Below are 14223 nucleotides of genomic sequence, written 5' to 3'. Positions count from 1 at the left end.
AGCCCTATGCGTGTAGTGAGTTTTGGAGGCGGAGCCGTGCGTCACAGACACGCCAGCACACGGCCCCGCCTCCAAAACTCACTGCACACATAGGGCTGCCGCCGGAAAGCCCTGTGTGTATAGTGAGCCAGGAATACGCAGCGTATTTCCCGCTGCTGCCATAAAGTTTTGCTGCCAAAACATTTTGTAATGTTGCAACCTTGAGCTAAGGTTAGGTTCACATTGCCGTCAGGCTTCACTATATGGAGCTCTATTGGCACATCCGTCATAATGAGGGGAGTTTAGTATAGAAAAAATAAATAAATAAAAAAGGCATCAGTACTACCGGACCCATTCAAGTCAACGGTATCAGTCATCCGTCTTGACCCTGTGGAATCAGTTGTGCTCAGACCAGTTTTGGGGCTGTTCAGCATAAAAAAAAAAAACAGAGCCAAACAGACCCAGAATGGGATGGAGCACAACCTGATGAAAAAAAAAAAATGACGTCAAACCCATCATTCTGTGCTCAATACCCCATAATGATAGAGTGAAAACAGAATGTTAGAAATTTTTGATAATTTCTTAAAAAGCCCATAATAGTGAAATGTTTTTTTCTTATCCAGAATAATGGAGGAAAACTATTTTTTTTTGTTCGCATAAGGTCACAACAAAACAAAATGTGAAAAAAGTGAAAGGATCTGAATACTTTCTGAGCATTTTTTTTTTTTTTTTGCTTTGAATGTGAATATTGAAAGAGCAAAAGACAAAGGTTTGTGTTGAGTTGGGGACCAAAAGGTGGAGAGCATTGAGTGCACCAATTTTTGTTAAATTTTTTTATATGTATACTACTACTAAGTGAAACCACCTCCCTGAATGCAACAACTGAACTAGCAGGCAGTGCTGAGAGCTTAGTGCCCAGAAACTTAATGAGAATGGGCTGATTTTGTTCAATAAGATTATTATAAGATTTTTTATAAATCTTGTTAAAAGGTTACTCGGGTACATAAGTTCTACCCCTTATGCACAGGATCCCAGTGCTCAGACCCCTGCGATCTCCTGCCAGGCACCCTGGCTCTTCTTATTCACAGAGCAACAGCTGCTCCTTTAATGTATTACAGTCCATCATGTACTTCTATGGGAGAGCCGGAGATACAGCATTCGTGTATCTTTGGCTCTCCCATAGAGAGACGTGAATGTCATCGCTCTACGTGCATGGAGCGGAGGTGCAGAGGAGAGCCAGGGTTACTGGCCAGGAGATTGTAGTGGGTCCTAGCGGTGGGTCCTAGCGATGTCGTGTACTTCTGAAACAGTTGGGTTTATGGGGAGAAAAAAAATTGATATATATATATATATATATATATATGGCAAATTCTTCTGTAAATATGTATTATGTGGAACAATATTGGTTACAACAACAATTGCTCCTCTAACATTTAAATACATAAAATGTGATAAAACTCAATTTAAAATAGAAATGTATAATAAACATAACTGATATACATATATATATACTTCAGCAGCATAGCTTTGCAGTACTAAATGTACATTAATAAAAATAAAAGAACACAAATATTTATACAAAATCACTAAAATCTTTGGTACCAAAATTAAGGGCACCTATGTTTGGTAACAAAACATTCTGAAATCACACGAAACCTAGAAGTGTATTTGCTGCTCTACAGTAATACCACGGCTGGTCTGAGGATCAGACAGCACTAATGACTTTAGAACGGCTTTAAGCTCATCCCAGTACATTCCTCCTGTATTCCAGAGAAGCCTTCTAACACTGAAATGTACAATTACAGCTAGAAACGTCTGTATAGTGGACCAGTCACCCGCACTGGATGCAGAATTATGTGGGCAGGTAACAGACTGGACATAAGTTCCTCAATATGTCAGCGAACTGATGGTGCATTAGTCTAGCCCACAAAATGTCTTCAATGCAGTCTGCGAAGCTTAAAGATCCACTACATCTATTACTTACAGTCAGATGTGGAGTTTATCACTGATAAAGCATTTACATCTACCACACATCTACCTATTGTTCACTCATTCCCGTTTACAAATTCTGCTCATGTTGTTCGGAATCCTATGTTCTACACAAGGCAGAGTCATTCATATGGTTTGTATCGACCTATATAACCATGCTAGAGAGTTTACGTCAAGTGACCATGGCTCCCTTTCTCTTTGTGACATTCTTTTTGTTTCTACTCTACAAAAAGGTTTAGAAAAATTACAAATCTATAATACAAGGGCAATGAAAACAAATGGATCTAACAGCATTAAATGAACCTACATGAATACTGATTGAGACGTGAATGTAAACTAGGTGCCTTAAGTTCTTTAAATCCATCATGTTTCACTTGCACTTCCATCGGGTCAGCACAGACTGGTCTTCATTCTTCCAAGTGATTGTATTTTCGGGTCTTGTAAACACTAGTAAAACATTCGAGTTTGCAACTCAGTGGCACTTACTCCGAACCAAGCATCTTCCTATAATACTGGTTTTTAGCACCTTGCAACAAGCATATGGACTAGAGCCCGTCTTGTGAGCTGGTTTTCTAAAATGTCACGCCAATTTCTCTTCTATTAAAAAAAGAGCACAGCTCTAAACATATCCCAAAAATATCTCGACGGAGATGCTTTACTCATTGCATTTAAGTAAACCTTATTGCTGTTCACATTTTCCAGTAGTGAGTTTTAGTGCCCCTTTGTTATGCAATACATTCAATGTCTTGAATTCGAGCGGCATCCTGTGGGGCCCGGCACTAGAAAAATATTTGTATTTCAGCTCATCGTAATAATGGTATTTTACTAGGTTTCCATAAACATCCTTGGGGAAAGGCCAAAATCCATAAAGATGAATTTCCTCACAAAATCGTGTCGCCAGTGTGTACATCAGAAGGCCGGTGCTGGGTCTTTTGATTTGAACCTTGTTTGTTAACCAGTATCTGGAAAGAAGAACAGAAAGCAGATATTTAATACCGACAATTGACTACATTGCAGATATTCATGTCAGTTAACAGCTCGGCTCGAACTGTGTAGCTGCCTCCTGAGCTCCCACAATTCACTGCTGTCTGGGTGATTTCTTTTTTTTTTTTAAATCACATAAATACAAAAGTATTTGCAAATACATTCAACATCTTGCATACATTTACATTGTGTGATATTGTGAACACATAGGGAGACATTTATCAAGCTTATTACACTGCTTTTTTGTGTACATTTGTTGCAGATTTGTTGCACTTGCACAAAATGGGTACGACTTTTTGCCAAAATGATTTGGTCTAAGTGGTCTAAAATGATTTAAGTACACAGTTTTTTTTTTTAAATTTACATTGGTATGAGATTTATGAAGTATGACTTTTCTCAGAAAGTCGTAGATTAGTCACATAGCCCTCAATTAGCCCAGACCTGGCTTGCAAAACTGTCTGTAGTTTCAGAAAGTCGCACATAAGTGGAAAAAGTCTCAGAAAAGTCACAGAGAAGGACTCATACAAAGTGGCGCTGTAAACTGAAATTTCAAAAACATATGTACCAGCCGCATATTTATCACGTGCCCTGCACCATTTATAGTATTTGTTGCGCGTAGACTTCACCTAAACCATCAAAACCTGTGTATAACATTACGGCACCTACACTGACTTTGATAAATGCCCCCCATAGTGTGACAGTGGAGCTTCCCTTTATAGTATCTAAGGATAAAAGAAACAATTGTGATCCAAATGCAGAATATAAAAGATGCAGATGTAAGAGATACAGCAAGCAGCCCCGCCAAACATTTGTGTGTGTATGGAGGAAGTTTGAGAGAGATTTGTTTAATTCTGCTGAGTTATTTAAAAGGGGTACTTCCCTGGAAAACATTTTTTTTCAATCAACTGATGCCAGAAAGGTAAACAGATATGTAAATTACTTCCATTTATAAATCTCAACCCTTCCAGTACTTATCAGCTGTTTTATGTTCCAGAGGAAGTTCTTTTCTTTTTGCATTTCTTTTCTATCTGACCGCAGTGCTCTCTGACACCTCTGTTCATTTTAGGAACTGTCCAGAGTAGGATAGATTTCCTATGGGAATTTGCTCCTGCTCTGGACAGTTTCTAAAATGGACAGAGGTGTCAGCAGAGAGTGCTGTGGTCAGACGGAAAATAAATTAAAAAACAGCAGCTGATACGTACTGGAAAGGTTAACATTTTTGAATAGCATTTACAAATCTGTTCAACTTTCAGGCACCAGTTGATTAAAAAAAATGTTTTCCAGTAGAGTACCCCTTGAAAGCATATGGCCACCTTTATATTCAAATTTATATAATAAGAGACAGTTCTTGGTGCGGTACTCTTAGGCCTGCCTCCAACAAAGCAGAGCCCCGGTGGGGTCTCTCTGGAGTAGAACTACTGTAATAGGTTGGGGCCACCCTGAGCTCAGGTATAACTCTGCATGAATTTAGACTAGAATATTTATTTGCTGCAATGAATACTAGGTCACCAATGTGCCGACAGGAACAACTTAAAATCCAAACGAAGCTTTTTCTACATCTTACTAATGTGTAGTCTTTCATATAAGCGATACATCTCCTACTAAGCACCACAGCAGCAGTTCTGCTGTACAGTGAACCAGCAGGAGGGCGGCATGCCAGGTCATACAGCCCGAGAGCTCAGGAACCAGCTTAATAAGACTACATTATAATGTATTACCTAATTTGATGTGTACAATTTGATGTATATATACAGCATTCACAAAAATTATATGCAGATTGTAAAATGAGGTTTAACCCCTTAAAGACCAGTTTTTTTTTGTTTCTGCACTTTTGTATTTTCCACCTCACCTTCTAAAAATCAGAACGCTTTCAATTTTGCACCTACAGACTCATAAGAGAGCTTGAATTTTGCGCCACCAAATGTACATTGTAATGACATCAATCATTTCATCCAAAAATGAATGGCAAAACCAGAAAAAAAATTATTTGTGGGGCTAAATTGAAAAAAACAAAACAAAAACATAACGCTATTTTGTAAATTTTGGGGGCTTCCGATTCTACGCATTGCACTTTTCTGTAAAAATGACACCATATATTTATTCTGTAGGTCCATATGGTTACAATGATACCCAATTTATATAAGTTTTTTTTATTTTACTACCTTAAAAAAATTATAACTACATGCACCAAAAATTATTAAAATTGTCATCTTTTGACCCCTATAACTTTTTTATTTTTCTGTTTATGGGACTGTATGAAGGCTAATTTTTTGCGCCGTAATCGGAAGTTTTTAGTGGTACCATGATTGGTTTGATGGGACTTTTTGATCGCTTTTTATACATTTTTTAGGGTATACAAAGTGACCAAAAATACACAATTTTGGACATTTACGCACGCGGCAATACTACATATGTTTATTTTTATTTACATTTTTTATTTTAAATGGGAAAAAGGGGGTGATTCAAACTTTTATTCAGGAAGGGGTTAAATCACATTTATTCACTTTTTTAAACACTTTTTTTAGCCCCCATAGGGGACTATTACATGCAATCCTTTGATTGCATACACTCAACAATGTTATGCCATAGCATAGCATTGACTAGTGTTATCTGCACCTGATTGCTCAAGCCTTGATCTCAGGCTTGGAGCAATCAAACGATGATCGGACAGCATGGAGCACAGTAAGGCACCTCCCGCTGTCCTCTCAGCTGTTTGGGACATTGCGATTTCACCACGGTGGTCGCGAACAGCTCCGCTGAGCTAACCAGCAGTATTTTCTCAACTTTGATTGCGGCGTCTAAAGGGTTAATACCAGACATGTAAAAATAATAACTTGTCACACTGTCTCCTTTCAAATACTCTAACCACTCTATGTTCATTTCAGTGCCGAGATGGCTTTGCATGTTTAACCCATACTGTGCCATCTACAGGATCGGGCTGTTGCAATGGCAATCTATGGCTGTACTGTGTTGGGAAACTAAAATACAGCAAGCTCCTGAACCAAAAAAAAATCACATTGAGTGATTTGTTACTAGTTGTAAAGCGATCCCTCATGTTAAAGTGGCCTCAGGTTACAATATTGTTAACACACAATGGTACAGGAAACACCATTGTAACTTGAAACCATACTTCACATACAGTGCAAGAAACAATCCGGATCTGTGGCTCTTGTGAATGTAAGGCTGCATTCACACAGCTTTCTCTTTATATGGTCACCAGATCAGTGGTATGCTATGGTTTTAAGTCCAGCCACAAAACCGGATACGGGGCAAAAATGAGCCAGAGTCACTATCTGAGTCCAGTCGGCTCATTTAAATGATTGAGATGCGGGCCGGGATACGGGAGCGCCCAGTTTTGACATTTTGCCAGCCAGATCCGGAGACTGTATGAATAAAACGTGTTGTGAATGCAGCCTAAGATTTGACCAATCTGAGTAGGCGTTTCACTGGTAAATCCCCTGTATTACTGAAGTGCATGTACTAATTTGCTGCCTAGTAGCGCCTCTATAAAAGTATAGTGTGGTACTATACTGTTCTTTACCTTTGCCAGGACTAGATTTTCCTTTGTACACCGGGTGAAAGTGGCTACATTTTGTATCTAAGATTTACAGTGCAGGATCTTGAAGAAGCACCAAACCTCTATGTATAATGCGATTTATAGCTTCTGGCAGCTATGGCTGGCTTTTATATGTAAGGACTTGCTTTATTTGTATTGGTTATCTTATTTTTCTTTAATCTTAATTTGGGTTGACATTTTGGAGACTTTGGAACCAATTATGTAATTTTTACATAATAATGGCTGTGTGAGCCAGCAGAAAGATTGCATGTAACTCTACGCTTATTGAAATAAAACCCACATTATTTGCAAGATGCGCTGGTGGCAGTGATCCCTTGTCTGCTTTTCCTCATGGTCTAAAGTTACAATGGTTTTAAAAACAAGGTTTGTCTTTGGACCAATTAATAGTGCAATTTAAGGGACCACTGTGCAGCCTCTGCATTTGGGTGGTTGCTGGGGAACCTCATGATATCAATAATTATGTAGCAGGGATTCCCTGAGCAGGTCATAGATGAGATCTGCAAGATCTGTACATACAGTGATCCAATGAACTGTTACCATTACCTCATTCTGATAAAAATCCTTAAATGGGGAAGGCAGGAAACACACAGATATATTCCCTGCAAGCCTGTGTTCTCATACTACAAATACATTAAAAAAAATTAAAAAAAGATCTATTCCTTCCACATTTTGCAAAGCCTTCAGGTGCTAAAGTATTAACATGTTCCTGTGTGGTAGAATGAACATTTCTTATAATGTGAGTACAGTGGCCCCCCCGACCTACGATGGCCCCGACATACGATAATTTCAACATACGATGGCCTCTCAGATGTTGATCCCTCAAATGAGGTTTCAACAAATGATTATTCATTTGAAACAAATTACCATCGTATGTTGAGGGCCCACTGTAATTATCTCCAGGGACCAATTTTTGTCAGTTCTACCCTGGCCCTATCTGCTTTTGCACATTTCTGTACACGGATGATAATCGATAAACTGTATCTGTCAGATCCCACAAAGAAACCCAAACTTATGTGTTACTCAGTACCTAATCCTGTTTAGAGATCAGCACATTTTTAAAATAATTTGATTCGGTGAATTCTCCCCCAAAATTTTTTGGGTCCAAATTTTTTGAGTCAAATCGCTATTACAAAAGGCTATTTCTGGCCTACAGAGAGTGTCAATAGGGGTGTAGAACATTTTGCCTTGCTGTAACACGCATAGGGGGTGTGCTGGGCTAGTGAAATAATACTGTAATTCAGTATGACATGCAGATCAAAGGCTTCGCTATTAGAATCCCTGTCGCAGAGGGGCACAATGATAGAGCCTGGAGACGGCATCAGTATGAGGAGACCATATAGTGGATGAATGACAAAGCCTGGAGTTGGCGGCAGCATGAGGAGACCATACAGTGGCTGAATGACACAGCCTGGAGTTAGCGGCAGCATATAGTGGATGAATAACACAGCCTGGAGTTGGAGGCAGCATGAGGAGACCATATAATGGCTGAATGACCCAGTCTGGAGGTGGCGGCAGCATAAGGAGAACATGTGGCAGTATGAGACAGCTTTGAGCTGGCATCAGCATGAGGAGAACATATGGTGGCAAAATGAGAGAGCCTGGAGGTGGCATCAGCATGAAGAAAACATATGGTGGCAGAATGGGTCAGCCTGGAGGTGGCATCAGCACGAGGAGAACATATGATGGCAGAATGAGACAGCCTGGAGGTGGCAGCAGCAGCATCAGGAGTCCTGAAAGTGACCCAGTGACAGAGTGGTGCGATAGGTGGCATTACCAGTACCCGGTGATGAAGGTGGGTGAAAAAAGGAGAACTTGGCATCAGATGTGTGGCATCTGTTTTAAATCAAACAAAAGTAAAGGTGTGCAAAAACACCATATGCCACCTATACCACCAAGTATTGATGTGATGCAAAGACCTTTAAAAGGTGGAAGGGGACAACATATGATCCATTGTAACCGGTGGGGTAAAAATTCCCTTGTAAGGCCCTACTCTCGCATTATTAATTCCCTTCTTGGCAAGTGTTACTTTTCCTACCCTACAAAGGGAGGGCCCACACAGGAACCTTTCCCTATTTTCACCTACCAACACTGCCATTTCCCAGGGTTTTTAGGTGGAAATAGGGATTGGTTCCTGTGTGGGGCTGCCCTTTTTAAGAAGAGTTACACTTTCCTCGAAAAGGTGGAAGGGAACAACGTATGGTCCATTGTAACCGGTGGGGGTAAAAACTTCCCCTGTAAGGCCCTACTCTCGCCCTATTAATTCCCTTCTTGGTAAGTGTTACTCACCCTAAAAAGGGCGGCATTACACAGGAAACTATTTCCACATAAAAACCCTGGGAAATGGCAGTGTTTGTAGGGGGAAATAGGGAGAGGTTCCTGTGTGGGGCCGCCCTTTTTAGGGCGAGTAACACGTGCCAAGAAGGGAATTAATAATGCGAGAGTAGGGCCTTACAGGGGGGAGTTTTTAACCCTCACCATAAGTTGTTCCCTTTCACCTTTTAGAGGACTTTGCATTACATCAATACTTGGTGTTGTAGGTGGCACATGGTGTTTTTTTGCACACCTTTCCTTTTTGATTTAAAAAAACATGTGTGTCCATCCATTTTATCCCAAGAATATTATTAAAAGTTAAGTTTTACATAATGAATATCCTCAATACTTACTTGTGGTCTGATGCGGAGGAATGTCTGTAACTGGGGAGCAGCGCCTTAAATATATTTAGCACTATCCATATTTGTTAAGTGTTGGTGGGGCACCATGGTCAATGTACTCTGATGCATCAGGCATTGGTGGGAGGAAATCCTGGCTGATTCATGCCGGATTCATCTTCACAATGGTCAGTCTCTCAAAAATTTTTGTGAACAGACGAGATCTCCTTGGGGTTACTATGGCCCCTGCAGCACTAAACATCCGCTCTGATGGCGCACTACTGGCCGGGCAGGACAGCTTTTCCAGGGCATACTCTGCTAGTTGCGGCCACAAATCTAGTTTGGCTGCCCAGAAGACCAGTGGATCTTCAAGATGTGTTGGCATGGTCATGTCAAGATATGCCACCACTCGCTGGTTCAGGTCCTGCTCCAGGTCTACCTGCTGCTGATGAGTTGCTTCACTATGCGGGTGAACAAAGCTACTCATCAGTGACTGTAGACTCAGACTGCTGCTGATTGAGCTGGTATTGCTCCTACCACCCCAACCCTCTCCAGCAGTCATAGCATTGGAAGGTGAGCGCAGAAGGCCCCCCAGAGTCAGACCTGCGAGAGGATGGATGATGGCACAGATAAGCATCGGCCAACTGACTACGTAGGATGTCTCTGTAGTAGGTTAGTTTGTCCTCCCTCTCAGTGGGTGTAAAAAAGGCCCCCCATTTTGTGCCAGTAGCAAGGGTCCAATAAGGTGGAGCCAGAAGTTATCCCGCTGCCGAATGGTGACAATTCGGCGGTCACTACGCAAGCGAGCATGCATCGTGCCATTTGTGCAAGTGACTTTGAGGACTCCCTGCCTCCATCTCCACTGCATACTGCCACGGTGTGTCTGGGTCCTCTGTCTCGCCTCTCTCATAACCCTCTAGCTGCTCCTGCTCCTCCTCTCCTGTCAGATGACTAGAATAAACTGCCCATCTTGTGAAACCTAAATTGTGCTCTACTGTGCCCCTCCCCCTCCTCCAGTTCAGCCCCCACAGGGCTCAAGTGGCCATGAGATGTAGGCATCACGTCTCCAGTGCCCTGACCAGCCTATGTTTCCAACACATGTTGTAGTAGATGAAGCAGTGGAATGACGTCGTTCATCCCATAATCCTTGTGACTGACTAATAATGTGGCTTTCTCAAAGAGCCTGAGCAAACAGCAGGTGTCACGATCTGCCACTGGTTGACATTGAAGTTACACAGGGGAGTCCCCCTATCTGCTTGGATCATCAATAAATTGGTGATGGCTTTTCTCTGTTCGTATAGTCAGTCCAACATATGAAGGGTGGAATTCCAACGTGTGGAAACGTTGCAAATAAGATTATGTTGGGGGATACCGTTCTGACGTTGCAGCTCAAGGATGGTGCGCTTTGCAGTGTACGAGTGGCTGAAGCGCATGCAAAGTTTCCTTCCCATTGTTAAGATGTATTGCAGATGGGGGGGGGGGGGGACACTTCAGGAACTGCTTGACAACTAGATTGAACACGTGTGCCATGCAGGGTGCATGGCTCAGGCTTCCTTGTCACAGTGCATACAAGATGTTCTTCCAGTTAACGGTCACCATGTTTCCCCTTTCCAGTTTGTGTGGAGTAAGCCATGATTCAATTTGTTGATGAATGACTTTTAGCAGTTCCTCACCAGTGTGACTCCGCTCTTCAAGGCAAACCATGTGAAGAACAGCGTGACACCGCCATGCCCTGCACACATGGTATGCTGGAGGGGCACTGAGACTTGTTCATGCAGTGGAGGCTGAGGACACGGTGGAGGATGAGGAGGCAGAGTCGCACACTGTCAAAGTACCAATGGCCTGAAAGCGTGGAGGCGGAACCGGCGTGACCTGTTCAAGTTGCTGTTGTGGCAGTGCAGGAACCACATTCACCCAGTGGGCTGTAAAGAACATGTATTGTCCCTGACTGTAGTTCTAGCTCCATGCGTCGGCGCTGCCATGCACTTTGGTACACACCGACAGGCTCAAGGACTGGCCCACCTTCTGTTCCACAAAATTGTGCAGGGTTGGTACTGCCTTATTTGCAAAGAAATTACGGCTTGGGACTCTCCACCTTAGCTCGGCACAAGCCATCAGCTCTCTGACAGGTGCAGAGTTAACAATTTGAAAAGGGAGGGACTGCAGCACCAGCAACTTTGACAGGAGCGCATTCAGCTTCTGCACCGTTGGATGTGTGGGCGCATACTGTTGTCTCTTGGACATTGCTTCGCCGATGGATTGCTGGCTGGTATAACTAACTCGACGTGGGAGGAGCAGGAGCATCTGAAGTGACAGAAGATGGGTATGACACACAGCTTTGGCTGGCTGAAACAGGGAGCGGTGTGCCACTGGGTGATGCAGCAGGCTGGACCACCACATCAAAGCCACGTTCTCCCAGGCCGCTTTATGGTGACGCTGCATATGTTGACACAGGGCCATGCAACATTGGGACCCTGGCCATGCTTCACCTTTTGCAGACACATCTTGCATGTGGCCAGGTTAACATCCTTGATGAAAAATGTCCAAACCGCTGAGTAGCTGCTTTTCCCACCACACTGATTGACTGCTACTGCTGCTGACTACAGGAACCCCAGTTACACTACCTCCCGGTAGGGTAGGCTGCCGCGAAGCAGGTGGTCTACCCCAGCCATGTTTGGCTCCAGACTTTCCACTTCTGCCACCATGCTGACTGCCAACCATGCTACCACGTTTCTGGCTCAGCTGCTGCATCACGGCAACCTGCAACCCTCTCCTCCTGATGAAGATCCTTCTGCACCAGGCTCCCAAGTGCGATCGGCTTCATCATCATCGAGTTATGTCTGCACGTCACTGATGTCCTCCTCAGGTTCCTCAACAGCTTCTGCTTCAGGAGCCTGAACGCCCGAAACACCACTTCCCACGCCACTCTCCTAATCACTACTTGCCCACCTAGCAGAGGAAGCAGTGGATGTCTCCTACACTTCTTGGCTGGGCAGTAGCTGCTGACTGTTCTCTAGTAGATTGTACTAGCTAAATAGTGGAGCTGAACCCACAGCAAAAGATACGTCTGTGGGGGAGGGAACAGCATAGGACAGAGGCAATGGGAGGACAGGGACTGCTCACTGGGCATGCCAACTGAGTGTTTTTCTGAGGAACCCACCTGTTGACTGGGGGTATCAGATTTTACTTGTGATGAAGTGGATGACCGTGTTAACCAATTGATGACGGCAGCTGGGTTGCTGCTCAAGACACGACCGCTAGCTGATACCAGGAGCTCAGGCCTCTCGCTGTCACTCGCCCCTAGTCTGCTGCAACCGCAGCCTGATGAATTTAGGCCTCTGCCACTCCTCTGTGCATGTCCTGGCACTTCTCTGCCTGACATAATTATTGCGTATATGAGGGGAGTACAATACGCTCCACTACGCTTAAGACAGTATTTGTCTACAACACCAGAAGGTGTGTACTTTTGCCTGGTCTTTCACAGTACCTAGGCCCTTAAGACTCACACAGGGGTCTCAAACTCCCAGCCCGCGGAACAAAAGTTTGTAGCCTGCACCAAGAATGTGCTTAATGCCGGAAGGCTTCACTTACCCTTCCCCCTCCGCGTCTCTGGTTGGCCGGCCGGCCAGAGTCTGATGAGGGACGTCGCGCATGTGACAACCCTCCGCAGAGGACGTCAGAGACATCACTCTTGAGGCTGCCGCTGGAGAGGAGAAGCGCAGCGCAGGACAGGTAAGTGTGTCTATGTGTGTGTGCATGTGTGGGTTTCTGTGTGTGAGTCGGGGGGGGGGGGGACCTACTACTACCTAATGTGGGGAACCTGCTGGTACCTAATGTGGGGAACTTGTTGCTTACCTAAGGTGGGGAACCCCCAGAAGTAGCACCCCATCATCCTTCAGCTCATTCTATTACCACATGGGGTAGGGGGAATGGGGGGGGGGGGGGGGGTTGCTGGTGGATGATGGAGGTGCTACTGCTGGTGGGGGGTGTTGCTGGTGGATGATGAGGGGCACATGATGGGGGCATTATATGTAAGGCATGCGGCCCAGCCTCACCCAGCTGCTACCTCCAGTGGCCCCCAGATAATTTGAGTTTGAGACCCCTGCTTTAACAGGAAAGAAATGGTACACCTCTTAGATGTACACACAGGTTAGACTTAATAGAGGACAATATGCTTTTAGTGCTGTGCTCACCCTAACTGGCTGGCTACTATTAGCTTTTCAGTTACACACCAGTGCTGCAGCACACAGTCGCTGTGTACTACACCTAAAATTGCACTCTCTAAATCTCACTCCCTTTCCCATCAGTGCTTCTATCTGTATTTGGGCTTGAGGTGAATCGCTGCTGTAAAAAAGCTTTTCTGTGCAACACACTGCTCTCTGTCCCCCCCCCCTCTCTGCAATAGAACACTGATGTGACTGGGGGGTGAACCGCTGCTGCAAAAATGCTTTTCTGTGCAACACACACTGTTGTCTGTCAGTTTTTTACAGTAGTGTTGCCTTCAGCTGTGTGCCTACAACTTTTGCAAAAGTACAACTCCCAGCATGTCCAGACATTCTTTGGCTGTCCAGGTATGTTTGCTTGTAGATTTGCAACAGCTGGAGGCACATGTTTGATAAAACCCTGTTACAGCAGTGTTCCTCCTGCAGCCTTGTCCATCAGCCATCTCATGTCCATGGACAAGCTAATGCTGCTGTGGGACTCATAAGTGTCCCAGGAGGTATGGAGACCCCTAGTGGAGTGATTTTTAAAGGCAGTTTTCTTATTAAAATTACAACACAAACGGTTTTTTATATCTGACAGTGCCCATTTAATATATAGAGACTGTGGCTAAGGCTAAGGGGGGAACCTACATTTAACCTGATAACGACCATGGATGACTATAGACTTCCAGTTTGGCGGGCGTTCCGGCACCTGGATGTCTATACTTGTCCATTATTCTCGTGGGTGCTGCCCAGTGCACCTACGAGATCGCGGCAGGGACTCGGCTGTATCACACAACCGGGACCCTGCTGCACTGCTGGGAAAGAATTAAACTTTGGTCCC

General features: G+C 44.0%; 1 protein-coding gene across 3 annotated transcripts in view; it reads right to left on the bottom strand.

Annotated features, from left to right (window-relative positions):
* Window positions 1-1348: 1348 nt before the first annotated feature.
* ST8SIA4 (ST8 alpha-N-acetyl-neuraminide alpha-2,8-sialyltransferase 4) overlaps window positions 1349-14223 on the bottom strand; it is a 183340-nt gene continuing 170465 nt past the window's right edge. For all 3 annotated transcript variants that reach the window (XM_056537536.1, XM_056537535.1, XM_056537537.1), the window contains one exon: window positions 1349-2930. In XM_056537536.1, coding sequence (XP_056393511.1) covers window positions 2648-2930 — 283 coding nt within the window. In that variant the 3' untranslated portion in view covers window positions 1349-2647. The remainder of the gene's footprint in view (window positions 2931-14223) is intronic.

The sequence above is a fragment of the Hyla sarda genome, chromosome 1 (assembly GCF_029499605.1).
Source record: "Hyla sarda isolate aHylSar1 chromosome 1, aHylSar1.hap1, whole genome shotgun sequence".
Taxonomy (NCBI): Eukaryota; Metazoa; Chordata; class Amphibia; order Anura; family Hylidae; genus Hyla; species Hyla sarda.
The sequence above is the reverse complement of the archived record's forward strand: the minus strand, read 5'-3'. Positions and strand labels throughout refer to the sequence as shown.